This window comes from Pristiophorus japonicus, unplaced genomic scaffold (assembly GCF_044704955.1).
Source record: "Pristiophorus japonicus isolate sPriJap1 unplaced genomic scaffold, sPriJap1.hap1 HAP1_SCAFFOLD_3340, whole genome shotgun sequence".
NCBI classification, from domain to species: Eukaryota; Metazoa; Chordata; class Chondrichthyes; family Pristiophoridae; genus Pristiophorus; species Pristiophorus japonicus.
Window position 1 is genome coordinate 1 of NW_027253151.1, and position 16,833 is coordinate 16,833.

At 53.8% G+C, this 16,833-nt stretch overlaps 1 protein-coding gene across 1 annotated transcript; it reads right to left on the reverse strand.

Moving 5' to 3' along the window:
- Window positions 1–616: 616 nt before the first annotated feature.
- On the reverse strand, window positions 617–16,606 carry cdipt (CDP-diacylglycerol--inositol 3-phosphatidyltransferase (phosphatidylinositol synthase); the record flags this gene model as incomplete). Its single annotated transcript, XM_070872576.1, has 5 exons — window positions 617–1,507; window positions 12,175–12,256; window positions 13,615–13,696; window positions 14,381–14,534; window positions 16,472–16,606. Coding segments are annotated over 5 exons (632 nt in total), but the record flags the coding sequence as incomplete, so codon positions are not given.
- Window positions 16,607–16,833: the final 227 nt, after the last annotated feature.

Genomic DNA, 16,833 nt, shown 5'->3' on the forward strand with positions numbered 1-16,833 from the left:
GGGAGAGACAGAGAGAGAGGGGAGCGCGGGAGAGACAGAGAGAGAGGGGAGCGCGGGAGAGACAGAGAGAGAGGGAGCGCGGGAGAGACAGAGAGAGAGGGAGCGCGGGAGAGACAGAGAGAGAGGGAGCGCGGGAGAGACAGAGAGAGAGGGAGCGCGGGAGAGACAGAGAGGGAGGGAGCGCGGGAGCCCCCCACTCCCGGGTTACCCGTTAAACTCTGAGCCGAGATCCCGAGCCGGGAAGAAGCGGAGACAGATTCTCGGTGATTGACAGGTTTATTAATAGACATTGATTGAAACACTTGGACACAATCTTCAACACTGCTCCCTACCCCGACAATACAGGGGGCGGGGGGGAACCCGTGGCCCAGGCTGAGGCCCTGTTCGGGGGGGGGGGGGGGGGAACCCGTGGCCCAGGCTGAGGCCCTGTTCGGGGGGGGGGGGGGGTAACCCGTGGCCCAGGCTGAGGCCCTGTTCGGGGGGGGGGGGGGGGAACCCGTGGCCCAGGCTGAGGCCCTGTTCGGGGGGGGGGGGAAACCCGTGGCCCAGGCTGAGGCCCTGTTCGGGGGGGGGGGGAAACCCGTGGCCCAGGCTGAGGCCCTGTTCGGGGGGGGGGGGGGGGAACCCGTGGCCCAGGCTGAGGCCCTGTTCGGGGGGGGGGGGGGGAACCCGTGGCCCAGGCTGAGGCCCTGTTCGGGGGGGGGGGGGACCCGTGGCCCAGGCTGAGGCCCTGTTCGGGGGGGGGGAAACCCGTGGCCCAGGCTGAAGCCCTGTTCGGGGGGGGGGGGGGGAACCCGTGGCCCAGGCTGAGGCCCTGTTCGAGGGGGAGGGAGAGAAACCCGTGGCCCAGGCTGAGGCCCTGTTCGAGGGGGAGGGAGAGAAACCCGTGGCCCAGGCTGAGGCCCTGTTCGAGGGGGAGGGAGAGAAACCCGTGGCCCAGGCTGAGGCCCTGTTCGAGGGGGAGGGAGAGAAACCCGTGGCCCAGGCTGAGGCCCTGTTCGAGGGGGGGAGGGAGAGAAACCCGTGGCCCAGGCTGAGGCCCTGTTCGAGGGGGAGGGAGAGAAACCCGTGGCCCAGGCTGAGGCCCTGTTCGAGGGGGGGAGGGAGAGAAACCCGTGGCCTAGGCTGAGGCCCTGTTCGAGGGGGAGGGAGAGAAACCCGTGGCCCAGGCTGAGGCCCTGTTCCGGGGGGGTCCGGGGAGATGGGACCCATTTTCCCCCACTCAGTCCCCCTTTTCCCCATCGCATGGTCCTTGGAACAGGCCGAGGCCCGGTTTGAGGGAGTGGGGGGCCGGGGGAGGAGATGGGACCCTGTTCTCTCCCCGTCGCTCAGTCCCCCTTCTCCCCATCGCAGGGAGCAACGCCCCGGCGGCGATCGGCTCGGTCGCTGGCCGCCATGTTGCGAGAGGCAGTCACCAGGTGGACGACACTGATGGCGGATTTGACCACACAGACCGGGAGCGACAGCCACACCAGGAGGCGGAAGAGTCCGATGCCCAGGACCGGCACTGCAGCGAGAGAGAGAGAGAGGGGTTAGACACAGCAGGAAAGGCCCAGGCTCCAGTCGGGCCTGTACCGAGTTGCATCGCGGCCCCACCGCTCGGTGCCGGGGATTATACCTCACACCCGCCCTCCTCCCTCCCCTCGCCATCTCACTCCATCACCATATCCCTCTATTGCTTTCTCCCTCGTGTGTTTATCCAACCTCCCCTTAAATACATCGATACTATTCGCCTCAACCCCTCCCTGTGGCAGTGAGCTCCACATTCTCACCGCTCTCTGGGTAAAGGAGTTTCTCCTGAATTCCCCATTGGATTTATTGTGACTTTCCTATATTCACGGCCCCTAGTTCTGGTCTCCTCCACAAGTGGAAACATCGTCTCTAAGCCTATCCTATCGAACCCTTTCATAATTTTAAAGACCTTTATCATGTCACCCCTCAGCCTTTTGTGTTCCAGAGAAAAGAGACCCAGTCTGTTCATCCTTTCCCCATAGGTATAACTTCTCAATTCAGGTATAATTCTAGTAAACCTTTTCTGCACCTTCCTTCTATAATATGGAGACCAGAACTGTGCACAGTGCTCCAAGTGTGGTCTAACCAGACCAGAACTGTGCACAGTGCTCCAAGTGTGGTCTAACCAGACCAGAACTGTGCACAGTGCTCCAAGTGTGGTCTAACCAGACCAGAACTGTGCACGGTGCTCCAAGTGTGGTCTAACCAGACCAGAACTGTGCACAGTGCTCCAAGTGTGGTCTAACCAGACCAGAACTGTGCACAGTGCTCCAAGTGTGGTCTAACCAGACCAGAACTGTACACAGTGCTCCAAGTGTGGTCTAACCAGACCAGAACTGTGCACAGTGCTCCAAGTGTGGTCTAACCAGACCAGAACTGTGCACGTTGCTCCAAGTGTGGTCTAACCAGAACTGTACACAGTGCTCCAAGTGTGGTCTAACCCAGACCAGAATTGTGCACGGTGCTCCAAGTGTGGTCTAACCCAGACCAGAATTGTGCACGGTGCTCCAAGTGTGGTCTAACCAGACCAGAACTGTACACAGTGCTCCAAGTGTGGTCTAACCAGACCAGAACTGTACACAGTGCTCCAAATGTGGTCTAACCAGACCAGAACTGTGCACAGTGCTCCAAGTGTGGTCTAACCAGACCAGAACTGTACACAGTGCTCCAAGTGTGGTCTAACCAGACCAGAACTGTACACAGTGCTCCAAGTGTGGTCTAACCAGACCAGAACTGTGCACAGTGCTCCAAGTGTGGTCTAACCAGACCAGAACTGTGCACAGTGCTCCAAGTGTGGTCTAACCAGACCAGAACTGTGCACGTTGCTCCAAGTGTGGTCTAACCAGAACTGTACACAGTGCTCCAAGTGTGGTCTAACCCAGACCAGAATTGTGCACGGTGCTCCAAGTGTGGTCTAACCCAGACCAGAATTGTGCACGGTGCTCCAAGTGTGGTCTAACCAGACCAGAACTGTACACAGTGCTCCAAGTGTGGTCTAACCAGACCAGAACTGTACACAGTGCTCCAAATGTGGTCTAACCAGACCAGAACTGTGCACAGTGCTCCAAGTGTGGTCTAACCAGACCAGAACTGTACACAGTGCTCCAAGTGTGGTCTAACCAGACCAGAACTGTACACAGTGCTCCAAGTGTGGTCTAACCAGACCAGAACTGTGCACAGTGCTCCAAGTGTGGTCTAACCAGACCAGAACTGTGCACAGTGCTCCAAGTGTGGTCTAACCAGACCAGAACTGTGCACGTTGCTCCAAGTGTGGTCTAACCAGAACTGTACACAGTGCTCCAAGTGTGGTCTAACCCAGACCAGAATTGTGCACGGTGCTCCAAGTGTGGTCTAACCAGACCAGAACTGTGCACGGTGCTCCAAGTGTGGTCTAACCAGACCAGAACTGTGCACAGTGCTCCAAGTGTGGTCTAACCAGACCAGAATTGTGCACGGTGCTCCAAGTGTGGTCTAACCAGACCAGAACTGTGCACGGTGCTCCAAGTGTGGTCCAACCAGACCAGAACTGTGCACAGTGCTCCAAGTGTGGTCTAACCAGACCAGAACTGTACACAGTGCTCCAAGTCTGGTCACTGTGCACGGTGCTCCAAGTGTGGTCTAACCAGACCAGAACTGTACACAGTGCTCCAAGTCTGGTCTAACCCAGACCAGAACTGTACACAGTGCTCCAAGTGTGGTCTAACCAGACCAGAACTGTGCACAGTGCTCCAAGTGTGGTCTAACCAGACCAGAACTGTGCACAGTGCTCCAAGTGTGGTCTAACCCAGACCAGAACTGTGCACAGTGCTCCAAGTGTGGTCTAACCAGACCAGAACTGTACACAGTGCTCCAAGTGTGGTCTAACCAGACCAGAACTGTACACAGTGCTCCAAGTGTGGTCTAACCAGACCAGAACTGTGCACGGTGCTCCAACCAAGGTTCTTTACAAATTTAACATAACTTTTCTAGAAGGACAGAATTTAAAAGCAGAGATGAACCCGAGTGTTTGGTTTACTTTTATGACCGTATTAGCCTGCATTGCAGTTCTGGTCACCGTATTATAGGAAGGACGTGATTGCACTGGAGAGGGTGCAGAGGAGATTTACTAGGATGCTGCCTGGAATGGAGAATCTTAGCTATGAGGACAGATTGGATAGGCTGGGTTTGTTCTCATTGCAACAGAGGAGACCTCGTTGAGGTGTACTAAATTTTGAGGGGCCTGGATATAGTGGATAGTAAGGGTCTATTTCCCTTGTTTGAGGGGTCTATTATGAGGGGCATAGTTCTAAGATGGTTGGTGGAAGGTTTAGAGGGGATTTGAGAGGGGGCTTCTTTACACAGAGGGTTGTGGGGATCTGGAACTCGCTGTTTGGAAGAGAGGTGAATGCAGAAACCCTCACCACTTTTAAGAGATGGTTGGATGGGCACTTAAAGTGCAGTAACCTGCAGGGTTACAGACCTAGAGCTGGTCATTGGGATTAGACTGGATGATCTTTTGTTGGACGGAGCAGATATAATGGTAAGTACTGCGGGGAATCGAATACGGCCAGGGTGATCTCTTGGACTAGTGTCGATCGCCTGGATGGGTTGGAGAGGAATTTTCCCAGATTTTTCCCTCAATTGGCCTGGGTTTTTAATCTGGTTTTTGCCTCTCCCAGGAGATCACATGGCTCCGGTTGGGGTGGCATGTAGAATGTTTCAGTGTAAGGGGTGTCGCAGTTGTGTGAGGCGGACTGGTTGGGCTGGGTGCTCTTTGCCTTTCCGTCATTGTTCATGGGTTTATATGTAACCTTCAGGGCTGCTGACCGAGGGCCTTGTGGCTCTTTGTCGGCCGGCACAGACCAAAATGGCCTCCTTCTGCTCTGTCCATTTCTAGGTTTGTGACCTGTGTATTTCTATTCCCAGATCCCTTTGCTCTTTGACCCCATTTAAACATATTATTCAAGCCTCCTTATTGTTCCTACCAAAATGTATCACCTCACACTTATCTATACTGACATTAGTTTGCCAATGACACACCCGTTCTGCAAGTTTATTTATGGCTTCCTGCAGTCACCACACTTTGGTGCCGTCTGCAAATTTTGAAATTGTACTTGATTGTCTAGTCTGAATCATTTATGTAAATGGTGAACAGTGGTCCCAGCACCGAGCTCCGTGGAACAAGTCTGACGAACTACCTTTAACTCCCACTCTGTTTTGCAGCCAGCTTGCTAACCATTCTGCTACTTGTCCCCCCCGGCCGCCTGAGGAAAAGTGTGTTTGAAGACCAGTCCCTCAAATCTACCACCAAGCTCATGGTCTACAGGGCTGTAGTGATACCCGCCCTCCTGTATGGCTCAGAGACACGGACCATGTACAGTAGGTATCTCACCCCCAGCTCATGGTCTACAGGGCTGTAGTGATACCCGCCCTCCTGTATGGCTCAGAGACATGGACCATGTACAGTAGGTACCTCACCCCCAGCTCATGGTCTACAGGGCTGTAGTGATACCCGCCCTCCTGTATGGCTCAGAGACATGGACCATGTACAGAAGACACATCAAGTCGCTGGAGAAATACCACCGATATCTCCGCAAGATCCTGCAAATCCCCTGGGAGGACAGACGCACCAGCGTTAGCGTCCTCGACCAGGCCCAACATCCCAAGCATCTTGATCAGCTCCGCTGGGCGGACCACATTGTCCGTATGCCGGACAAGAGGCTCCCAAAGCAAGCGCTCTACTCGGAACTCCCTCACGGCAAACGAGCCAAAGGTGGGCAGAGGAAACGCTACAAGGACACCCTCAAAGCCCTCCCTGATACAGTGCAACATCCCCACCGACACCTGGGAGTCCCTGGCCAAAGACCACCCTAAGTGGAGGAAGTGCATCCGGGAGGGCGCTGAGCGCCTCGAGTATCATTGCTGAGAGCGTGCAGAAACCAAGCGCAGGCAGCGGAAGGAGCGTACGGCAAACCAGTCCCACTGTTCCCTTCCCTCAACGTCTGTCCCACCTGTGACAGGGACTGTGGTTCTCGTATTGGACTGTTTTTAAGAATGGAAGCAAGTCTTTCTCGATTCCTGGGGACTGCCTATGATGATAACCATCTTTAACCCCTACTCTCGGTTTTACAGTCACCTTGCTATCCATTCTGCTACTTGTCCCCCTGGCTCCACATGTTCCGACCTTAGTTACTGTGGCCTTATCGAAAGGCCTTTTGAAAATCCAAATATATTACATCTACTGCATTGCCCTTGGTCAAGCACGACCGCACCTGTTGGAATGAGTGTTGATTAGATTATATTTTCAGTTTCTCGATATTTTACTCTGCATCATTACCTTTCCTACTACTGACGTTATGCTGATTGGTCGAGAGTTCCCTGGACTTGTTCCATCTCATTTTTTAAATATAGGAATCATGTCAGCTGTCTGACAGTTCTCAGACACTAAAGAAAGATTGGATTTATATAGCGTCTTCACAACCACCGGACGTCCCAAAGCGCTTTACAGCCAATTAAGCACTTTTTGAAGTGTAGTCACTGTTGCAATGAAATTTTATACATGTAGTAAGAACATAAGAAATAGGAGCAGGAGTCGGCCATTCGGCCCCTCGAGCCTGCTCCGCCATTTAATACAACCATGGCTGATCCGATCATGGACTCAGCTCCACTTCCCTGCCCGCTCCCCATAACCCTTCACTCTTATTGCTCAAAAATCTGTCTATCTCCGCCTTAAATATATTCAATGTCCCAGCCTCCACAGCTCTCTGGGGCAGAGAATTCCACAGATTTACAACCCTCAGAGAAGAAATTCCTCCTCATCTCAGTTTTAAATGGGCGGCCCCTTCTGAGACTATGCCCCCTAGTTTTAGTTTCCCCTATAAACATCCTCTCTGCATCCACCTTGTCGAGGCCCCTCATTATCTTATGTTTCAATAAGATCACCTCTCATTTTTCTGAACTCCAATGTGTATAGGCCCAACTAATATGTTAAACTAATATGGCAGGGGGATGGGAACCAATGCAGGGAGACAGAGGGAAACAAAAAGGAGACAAAAGCAAAAAGACAGAAAGGAGATGAGGAAAAGTGGAGGTCAGAGAAACCCAAAGCAAAGAACAAAAAGGGCCACTGTACAGCAAAATTCTAAAAGGACAAAGGGTGTTAAAAAAACAAGCCTGAAGGCTTTGTGTCTTAATGCAAGGAGTATCCATAATAAGGTGGATGAATTAACTGTGCAAATAGATGTTAACAAATATGATATGATTGGGATTACGGAGACGTGGCTCCAGGATGATCAGGGCTGGGAACTCAACATCCAGGGGTATTCAACATTCAGGAAGGATAGAATAAAAGGAAAAGGAGGTGGGGTAGCATTGCTGGTTAAGGAGGAGATTAAGGCAATAGTTAGGAAGGACATTAGCTTGGATGATGTGGAATCTATATGGGTAGAGCTGCAGAACACCAAAGGGCAAAAAACGTTAGTGGGAGTTGTGTACAGACCTCCAAACAGCAGTAGTGATGTTGGGGAGGGCATCAAACAGGAAATTAGGGGTGCATGCAATAAAGGTGCAGCAGTTATAATGGGTGACTGTAATATGCACATAGATTGGGCTAGCCAAACTGGAAGCAATACAATGGAGGAGGATTTCCTGGCGTGCATAAGGGATGGTTTTCTAGGCCAATATGTCGAGGAACCAACTAGGGGGGAGGCCATCTTAGACTGGATGTTGTGTAATGAGAGAGGATTAATTAGCAATCTCGTTGTGCGAGGCCCCTTGGGGAAGAGTGACCATAATATGGTGGAATTCTGCATTGGGATGGAGAATGAAACAGTTAATTCAGAGACCATGGTCCAGAACTTAAAGAAGGGTAACTTTGAAGGTATGAGGCGTGAATTGGCTAGGATAGATTGGCGAATGATACTTAAGGGGTTGACTGTGGATGGGCAATGGCAGACATTTAGAGACCGCATGGATGAACTACAACAATTGTACATTCCTATCTGGCGTAAAAATAAAAAAGGGAAGGTGGCTCAACCGTGGCTATCAAGGGAAATCAGGGATAGTATTAAAGCCAAGGAAGTGGCATACAAATTGGCCAGAAATAGCAGCGAACCCAGGGACTGGGAGAAATTTAGAACTCAGCAGAGGAGGACAAAGGGTTTGATTAGGGAAGGGAAAATGGAGTACGAGAAGAAGCTTGCAGGGAACATTAAGACGGACTGCAAAAGTTTCTATAGGTATGTAAAGAGAAAAAGGTTAGTAAAGACAAACGTAGGTCCCCTGCAGTCAGAATCAGGGGAAGTCATAACGGGGAACAAAGAAATGGCAGACCAATTGAACAAGTACTTTGGTTCGGTATTCACTAAGGAGGACACAAACAACCTTCCGGATATAAAAGGGGTCAGAGGGTCGAGTAAGGAGGAGGAACTGAGGGAAATCCTTATTAGTCGGGAAATTGTGTTGGGGAAATTGATGGGATTGAAGGCCGATAAATCCCCAGGGCCTGATGGACTGCATCCCAGAGTACTTAAGGAGGTGGCCTTGGAAATAGCGGATGCATTGACAGTCATTTTCCAACATTCCATTGACTCTGGATCAGTTCCTATCGAGTGGAGGGTAGCCAATGTAACCCCACTTTTTAAAAAAGGAGGGAGAGCGAAAACAGGGAATTATAGACCGGTCAGCCTGACCTCAGTAGTGGGTAAAATGATGGAATCAATTATTAAGGATGTCATAGCAGCGCATTTGGAAAGAGGTGACATGATAGGTCCAAGTCAGCATGGATTTGTGAAAGGGAAATCATGCTTGACAAATCTTCTGGAATTTTTTGAGGATGTTTCCAGTAGAGTGGACAAGGGAGAACCAGTGGATGTGGTATATTTGGACTTTCAGAAGGCTTTCGACAAGGTCCCACACAAGAGATTAATATGCAAAGTTAAAGCACATGGGATTGGGGGTAGTGTGCTGACATGGATTGAGAACTGGTTGTCAGACAGGAAGCAAAGAGGAGGAGTAAATGGGTACTTTTCAGAATGGCAAGCAGTGACTAGTGGGGTACCTCAAGGTTCTGTGCTGGGGCCCCAGCTGTTTACACTGTACATTAATGATTTAGACGAGGGGATTAAATGTAGTATCTCCAAATTTGCGGATGACACTAAGTTGGGTGGCAGTGCGAGCTGCGAGGAGGATGCTATGAGGCTGCAGTGACTTGGACAGGTTAGGTGAGTGGGCAAATGCATGGCAGATGAAGTATAATGTGGATAAATGTGAGGTTATCCACTTTGGTGGTAAAAACAGAGAGACAGACTATTATCTGAATGATGACAGATTAGGAAAAGGGGAGGTGCAACGAGACCTGGGTGTCATGGTACATCAGTCATTGAAGGTTGGCATGCAGGTACAGCAGGCGGTTAAGAAAGCAAATGGCATGTTGGCCTTCATAGCGAGGGGATTTGAGTACAGGGGCAGGGAGGTGTTGCTACAGTTGTACAGGGCCTTGGTGAGGCCACACCTGGAGTATTGTATACAGTTTTGGTCTCCTAACTTGAGGAAGGACATTCTTGCTATTGAGGGAGTGCAACGAAGGTTCACCAGACTGATTCCCGGGATGGCGGGACTGACCTATCAAGAAAGACTGGATCAATTGGGCTTGTATTCACTGGAGTTCAGAAGAATGAGAGGGGACCTCATAGAAGCGTTTAAAATTCTGACGGGTTTAGACAGGTTAGATGCAGGAAGAATGTTCCCAATGTTGGGGAAGTCCAGAACCAGGGGTCACAGTCTAAGGGGTAAGCCATTTAGGACCGAGATGAGGATAAACTTCTTCACCCAGAGAGTGGTGAACCTGTGGAATTCTCTACCACAGAAAGTTGTTGAGGCCAATTCACTAAATATATTCAAAAAGGAGTTAGATGAAGTCCTTACTACTCGGGGGATCAAGGGGTATGGCGAGAAAGCAGGAATGGGGTACTGAAGTTGCATGTTCAGCCATGATCTCATTGAATAGCGGTGTAGGCTAGAAGGGCCGAATGGCCTACTCCTGCACCTATTTTCTATGTTTCTAACCTATCCTCATAAATCAACCCCCTCATCTCCAGAATCAACCGAGTGAACCTTCTCTGAACAGCCTCCAAAGCAAGTATATCCTTTCTTAAATACGGAGACCAAAACTGTACGCAGTACTCCAGGTGTGGCCTCACCAATACCCTGTATAACTGTAGCAAGACTTCCCTGCTTTTATACTCTATCCCCCTTGCAATAAAGGTCAAGATACCATTGGCCTTCCTGATCACTTGCTGTACCTGCATACTAACCTTTTGTGTTTCATGTACTGCAGCACTTTGCAATCCATCTGGACCAGGGGTTTTATCCTCTCCAAGTTTGGCTAGTTTATCAATTATCTCCCCCGCCCTCCTTGTCTCTCTGGTAAATACCGTGACATGGTAAATATTTTATATTTCCCTATCATTACCTGTGAGTTTATCGCATGTATCCCTCAGTCGTCCTACGCTGACTTGTTATTTATCGGTCTGTAGAATACTTTTCTTTTTCTATTCCTTGATAATTTAATTTCGTAGTCTCTCTCGGTCTTCCTAATTGGTTTATTTTTGACGTCTTTACGAACTCCCTTTTGTCATCCTCTCCAGGTTATCGGTGTTACTTCGTGCCTTTATCTTTCGTTTCAATGTCGCCTTGATTTCTTTATTCATCCACAGGGGTGTCGCGAATGGCTAGCTTGTTCTTGCTCGAGTGCGCACCTTTTAAAATGTTCAGCTTCTTGGTCAGTAAATAGAATGACGGAAAGGTTACAGCACGGAAGGAGGCCATTGGGCCCATCGAGCCCGTGCCGGCTCTCTGCAAGAGCACCTCAGCCAGTCTCACACCCCCGCCCTTCTCAGGCAGCGCATTCCAGATCCTAACCACTCGCTGCGTAAAAACATTTTCCTCATGTCGCCTTTGGTTCTTCTGCTAATCGCCTTAAATCTGTGTCCTCTGGGTCTCGACCCTTCCGCCAATGGGAACAGTTTCTCTCTCTCTACTCTGTCCAGACCTCTCAGGATTGTGAACACCTCGATCAAATCTCCTCTCAACCTTCTCTGCTCCAAGGAGAACAACCCCAGCTTTTCCAGTCTATCCACGTAACTGGAGTCCCACATTCCCCCGGGACCATTCTCATCAATCTTTTCTGCACCCTCTCCAAGGCCTTCACACCCTTGAAATCAAAGAGCAAGTTATTATTTAAATGGAGAAAAATTGCAAAGTGCCGCAGTACAGCGGGACCTGGGGGTTACTTGTACATGAAACACAAAAGGTTAGTATGCAGGTACAGCAAGTGATCAGGAAGGCCAATGGTATCTTGGCCTTTATTGCAAAGGGGATGGAGTATAAAAGCAGGGAAGTCTTGCTCCAGTTATACAGGGTATTGGTGAGGCCACACCTGGAGTACTGCGTGCAGTTTTGGTTTCCGTATTTACGAAAGGATATACTTTGCTTTGGAGGCAGTTCAGAGAAGGTTCACTCGGTTGATTCCGGGGATGAGGGGGTTGACTTATGAGGAAAGGTTGAGTAGGTTGGGCCTCTACTCATTGGAATTTAGAAGAATGAGAGGTGATCTTATCGAAACGTATCAGATTATGAGGGGGCTCGACAAGGTGGATGCAGAGAGGATGTTCCCACTGATGGGGGAGACTAGAACTAGGGGGCATGGTCTTAGAATAAGGGGCCGCCCATTTAAAACTGAGATGAGGAGGAATTTCTTCTCTCAGAGGGTTGTAAATCTGTGGAATTCTCTGCCCCAGAGAGCTGTGGAGGCTGGGACATTGAATATATTTAAGGTGGAGATAGACAGATTTTTGAGCGATAAGGGAGTGAAGGGTTATGGGGAGCGAAGGGTTATGGGGAGCGGGCGGGGAAGTGGAGCTGAGTCCATGATCGGATCAGCCATGATTATATTAAATGGTGGAGCAGGCTCGAGGGGCCGAATGGCCGACTCCTGCTCCTATTTCTGATGTTCTTATGAAGGGTGTTTACGGTTTAACTTCTCTAGTTCCACACTCATCCCATTAAAATCAGCCCCCCTCACAGCCGATGTGGGGACAGCCGTTCACACAGAACAGGAAAAGCCCAGACTGCATCCTCGGCCCAGGGAACCGGGACCCCGGGGAGCACTGAACACATACTCACCCGCAGGCCCCTCCATGAAATTCAACAGGTACATCATCGCATAAAATAACTCGTTCCCGGCGCACATGAAGAACAGGACTACCTGTGGGAGAAGGGAGAGAGAGGCTGAGTGTTCAGTCACAACACCACGCTTCACACCAGCGTAGATCAGACAACGTTCTAGACCGAGTTCCTTGGGGAGATACTGGGCCAGCAAAAGCTTGGTAGAACCGATTGGTTTAAAGAGCGTCTTAAAAGGAGGAGAGGTGGAGAGGTGGAGAGGGAATTCCAGAGCTTGGGGCCCAGGCAGCTGAAGGCACGGCCACCAATGGTGGAACGATGGAAATCGGGGGATGCTCAAAAGGCCAGAATTGGAGGAGCACAGAGATCTGGCAGGGTTCTACAGGCTGGAGGAGATACAGAGATAGGGAGGGGTGTAGGGGCTGGAGGAGGTTACAGAAATGGGGAGGGGTGCAGGGGTTGGAGGAGGTTACAGAAATGGGGAGGGGTGTAGGGGTTGGAGGAGGTTACAGAGTTAGGGAGGGGTGTAGGGGCTGGAGGAGGTTACAGAGCTAGGGAGGGGTATAGGGGCTGGAGGCAGTTACAGAGATAGGGAGGGGTTTAGGGGCTGGAGGTTACAGAGATAGGGAGGGGTGTAGGGGCTGGAGGTTACAGAGATAGGGAGGGGTTTAGGGGCTGGAGGTTACAGAGATAGGGAGGGGTGTAGGGGCTGGAGGTTACAGAGATAGGGAGGGGTGTAGGGGCTGGAGGTTACAGAGATCTGGAGGTTACAGAGATAGGGAGGGGTGTCAGGGCTGGAGGTTAGAGATAGGGAGGGGTGTAGGGGCTGGAGGTTACAGAGATAGGGAGGGGTGTAGGGGCTGGAGGTTACAGAGATAGGGAGGGGTGTCAGGGCTGGAGGTTAGAGATAGGGAGGGGTGTAGGGGCTGGAGGTTACAGAGATAGGGAGGGGTGTAGGGGCTGGAGGTTACAGAGATCTGGAGGTTACAGAGATAGGGAGGGGTGTAGGGGCTGGAGGTTACAGAGATAGGGAGGGGCGAGGAGACCATGGAGCGATTTGAAAACAAGGATGAGAATTTTGAAATCGAGGCGTTGTTTAACCGGGAGCCAATGTGGGTCAGTGAGCACAGGGGGTGATGGGTGAATGGGTCGAGTTGGGTGGGGCTGATGGTTACAGAGGCTGGAAGGTGGGCGTGGGAGGCCAGCCAGGAGTGTGTTGGAATAGTCAAGTCTGGAGGTAACAAAGGCACAGAAGAGGGCTTCAGCAGCAGAACAGCTGAGGCAAAAGTGGGAGGGGGAGGGGGGGGGAGGAAAGAGAGTCGGGCAACAACGAACCCCCCTCCACTCACCTCACCTCATCTCATCTCACCTCTGTCCCCCCTCCTCTGGCCTCACCACTCCAACCCCCCCCCTCCCCCCATCGCTCTCCCCTGGCCTCACCATATTGTTGTAGTAGACACGGAGGATGGGATTCCCGCTCAGGTCAATCTTCTTGTGGCTGCCGCCTCCAGTCATGGTGATGCTTCAAAACACAGAGACTGAGGTTAGCACGGACACTCCATCAAACCGAGACCCAGGCTTCATCACCGGCCTGTGGGAAACCCGTACCCCGGGGAGAGTCGGTGCCCCGTGGGGGAGACCCGTACCCCGGGGAGAGTCGGTGCCCAGCGGGGGAGACCCGTACCCCGGGGAGAGTCGGTGCCCCGTGGGGGAGACCCGTACCCCGGGGAGAGTCGGTGCCCAGCGGGGGAGACCGATACCCCAGGGAGAGTCGATGCCCAGCGGGGGAGACCCGTACCCCGGGGAGAGTCGGTGCCCCGTGGGGGAGACCCGTACCTCGGGGAGAGTCGGTGCCCAGCGGGGGAGACCCGTACACCGGGGAGAGTCGATGCCCAGCGGGGGAGAGTCGATGCCCGGCGGGGGAGAGTCGATGCCCAGCGGGGGAGACCCGTACCCTGGGGAGAGTCGGTGCCCCGTGGGGGAGACCCGTACCTCGGGGAGAGTCGGTGCGCGGGGGAGGGGGGATGGGAGACCCGTACCCCGGGGAGAGTCGATGCCCAGCGGGGGAGACCCGTACCCCGGGGAGAGTCGATGCCCCGCGGGGGAGACCCGTACCCCGGGGAGAGTCGGTGCCCCGTGGGGGAGACCCGGTGCCCCGTGGGGGGAGGGGGGGTCCCATACCCCGGGTTTAACCAGTTCCACTTACCTGTGCAGGTGCAACCAGTGACTGCTGATGTCGAGGATCATACTGAGCTGGAACAGGAAGATATACTGAGGGTACAGGAGTGAGAGGTTAACCAGCAAACACATTGTGGCACAACGATCTGTCAGCATGTCCAGTATTGCCCCAAACTTACTGCCTGCAGAGAGAGAGAGAGAGAGCTGAGTAAACTGCATCCACTGACCCTCACCCACAGGGACCGAGAGGCTCCCGTCTCCCTCAGTAACCCACTGACCCTCACCCACAGGGACCGAGAGGCTCCCGTCTCCCTCAGTAACCCACTGACCCTCACCCACAGGGACCGAGAGGCTCCCGTCTCCCTCAGTAACCCACTGACCCTCACCCACAGGGACCGAAAGGCTCCCGTCTCCCTCAGTAACCCACTGACCCTCACCCACAGGGACCGAGAGGCTCCCGTCTCCCTCAGTAACCCACTGACCCTCACCCACAGGGACCGAGAGGCTCCCGTCTCCCTCAGTAACCCACTGACCCTCACCCACAGGGACCGAGAGGCTCCCGTCTCCCTCAGTAACCCACTGACCCTCACCCACAGGGACCGAGAGACTCCCGTCTCCCTCAGTAACTCACTGACCCTCACCCACAGGGACCGAGAGGCTCCCGTCTCCCTCAGTAACCCACTGACCCTCACCCACAGGGACCGAGAGGCTCCCGTCTCCCTCAGTAACCCACCGACCCTCACCCACAGGGACAGAGAGGCTCCCGTCTCCCTCAGTAACCCACTGACCCTCACCCACAGGGACAGAGAGGCTCCCGTCTCCCTCAGTAACCCACTGACCCTCACCCACAGGGACCGAGAGGCTCCCGTCTCCCTCAGTAACCCACTGACCCTCACCCACAGGGACCGAGAGGCTCCCGTCTCCCTCAGTAACCCACTGACCCTCACCCACAGGGACCGAGAGGCTCCCGTCTCCCTCAGTAACCCACTGACCCTCACCCACAGGGACCGAGAGGCTCCCGTCTCCCTCAGTAACCCACTGACCCTCACCCACAGGGACCGAGAGGCTCCCGTCTCCCTCAGTAACCCACTGACCCTCACCCACAGGGACCGAGAGGCTCCCGTCTCCCTCAGTAACCCACTGACCCTCACCCACAGGGACCGAGAGGCTCCCGTCTCCCTCAGTAACCCACCGACCCTCACCCACAGGGACTGAGAGGCTCCCGTCTCCCTCAGTAACCCACTGACCCTCACCCACAGGGACCGAGAGACTCCCGTCTCCCTCAGTAACCCACCGACCATCACCCACAGGGACCGAGAGGCTCCCGTCTCCCTCAGTAACCCACTGACCCTCACCCACAGGGACCGAGAGGCTCCTGTCTCCCTCAGTAACCTACTGACCCTCACCCACAGGGACCGAGAGACTCCCGTCTCCCTCAGTAACCCACCGACCCTCACCCACAGGGACTGAGAGGCTCCCGTCTCCCTCAGTAACCCACTGACCCTCACCCACAGGGACCGAGAGGCTCCCGTCTCCCTCAGTAACCCACTGACCCTCACCCACAGGGACCGAGAGGCTCCCGTCTCCCTCAGTAACCCACTGACCCTCACCCACAGGGACCGAGAGGCTCCCGTCTCCCTCAGTAACCCACTGACCCTCACCCACAGGGACCGAGAGGCTCCCGTCTCCCTCAGTAACCCACTGACCCTCACCCACAGGGACCGAGAGGCTCCCGTCTCGCTCAGTAACCCACCGACCCTCACCCACAGGGACCGAGAGGCTCCCGTCTCCCTCAGTAACCCAGTGACCCTCACCCACAGGGACCGAGAGGCTCCCGTCTCCCTCAGTAACCCACTGACCCTCACCCACAGGGACCGAGAGGCTCCCGTCTCCCTCAGTAACCCACTGACCCTCACCCACAGGGACCGAGAGGCTCCCGTCTCCCTCAGTAACCCACCAACCATCACCCACAGGGACCGAGAGGCTCCCGTCTCGCTCAGTAACCCACCGACACCGAGAGGCTCCCTTCTCCCTCACAAACCAAGGTGCTCCTGTGTTGGGGGGGGGGTTTGAGCCCCCGGGGCTGGGGGTTCGAGTTCCTGGGGTCTTGAGTTCTTACATTGGTTCAGTAAGCGGGCAGCGTATCCATCAAAGGCATCCAAGATGCTGCTCAGCATGTATGAGGAGCAGGCCAAGAGCGGACTGGTTGGCATGAAGTAGAGAGCGAGTAGACCCAGGAAGACCCTCGTATAACCTGTGGGGGGGTGGGGAGAGGGTGGGGAGGGGGTGGGGAGGGGGTGGGGAGGGGGTGGGGAGAGGGTGGGGAGAGGGTGGGGAGAGGGTGGGGAGAGGGTGGGGAGAGGGTGGGGAGAGGGTGGGGAGAGGGTGGGGAGAGGGTGGGGAGAGGGTGGGGAGGGTGGGGAGAGGGTGGGGAGAGGGTGGGGAGAGGGTGGGGAGAGGGTGGGGAGAGGGTGGGGAGGG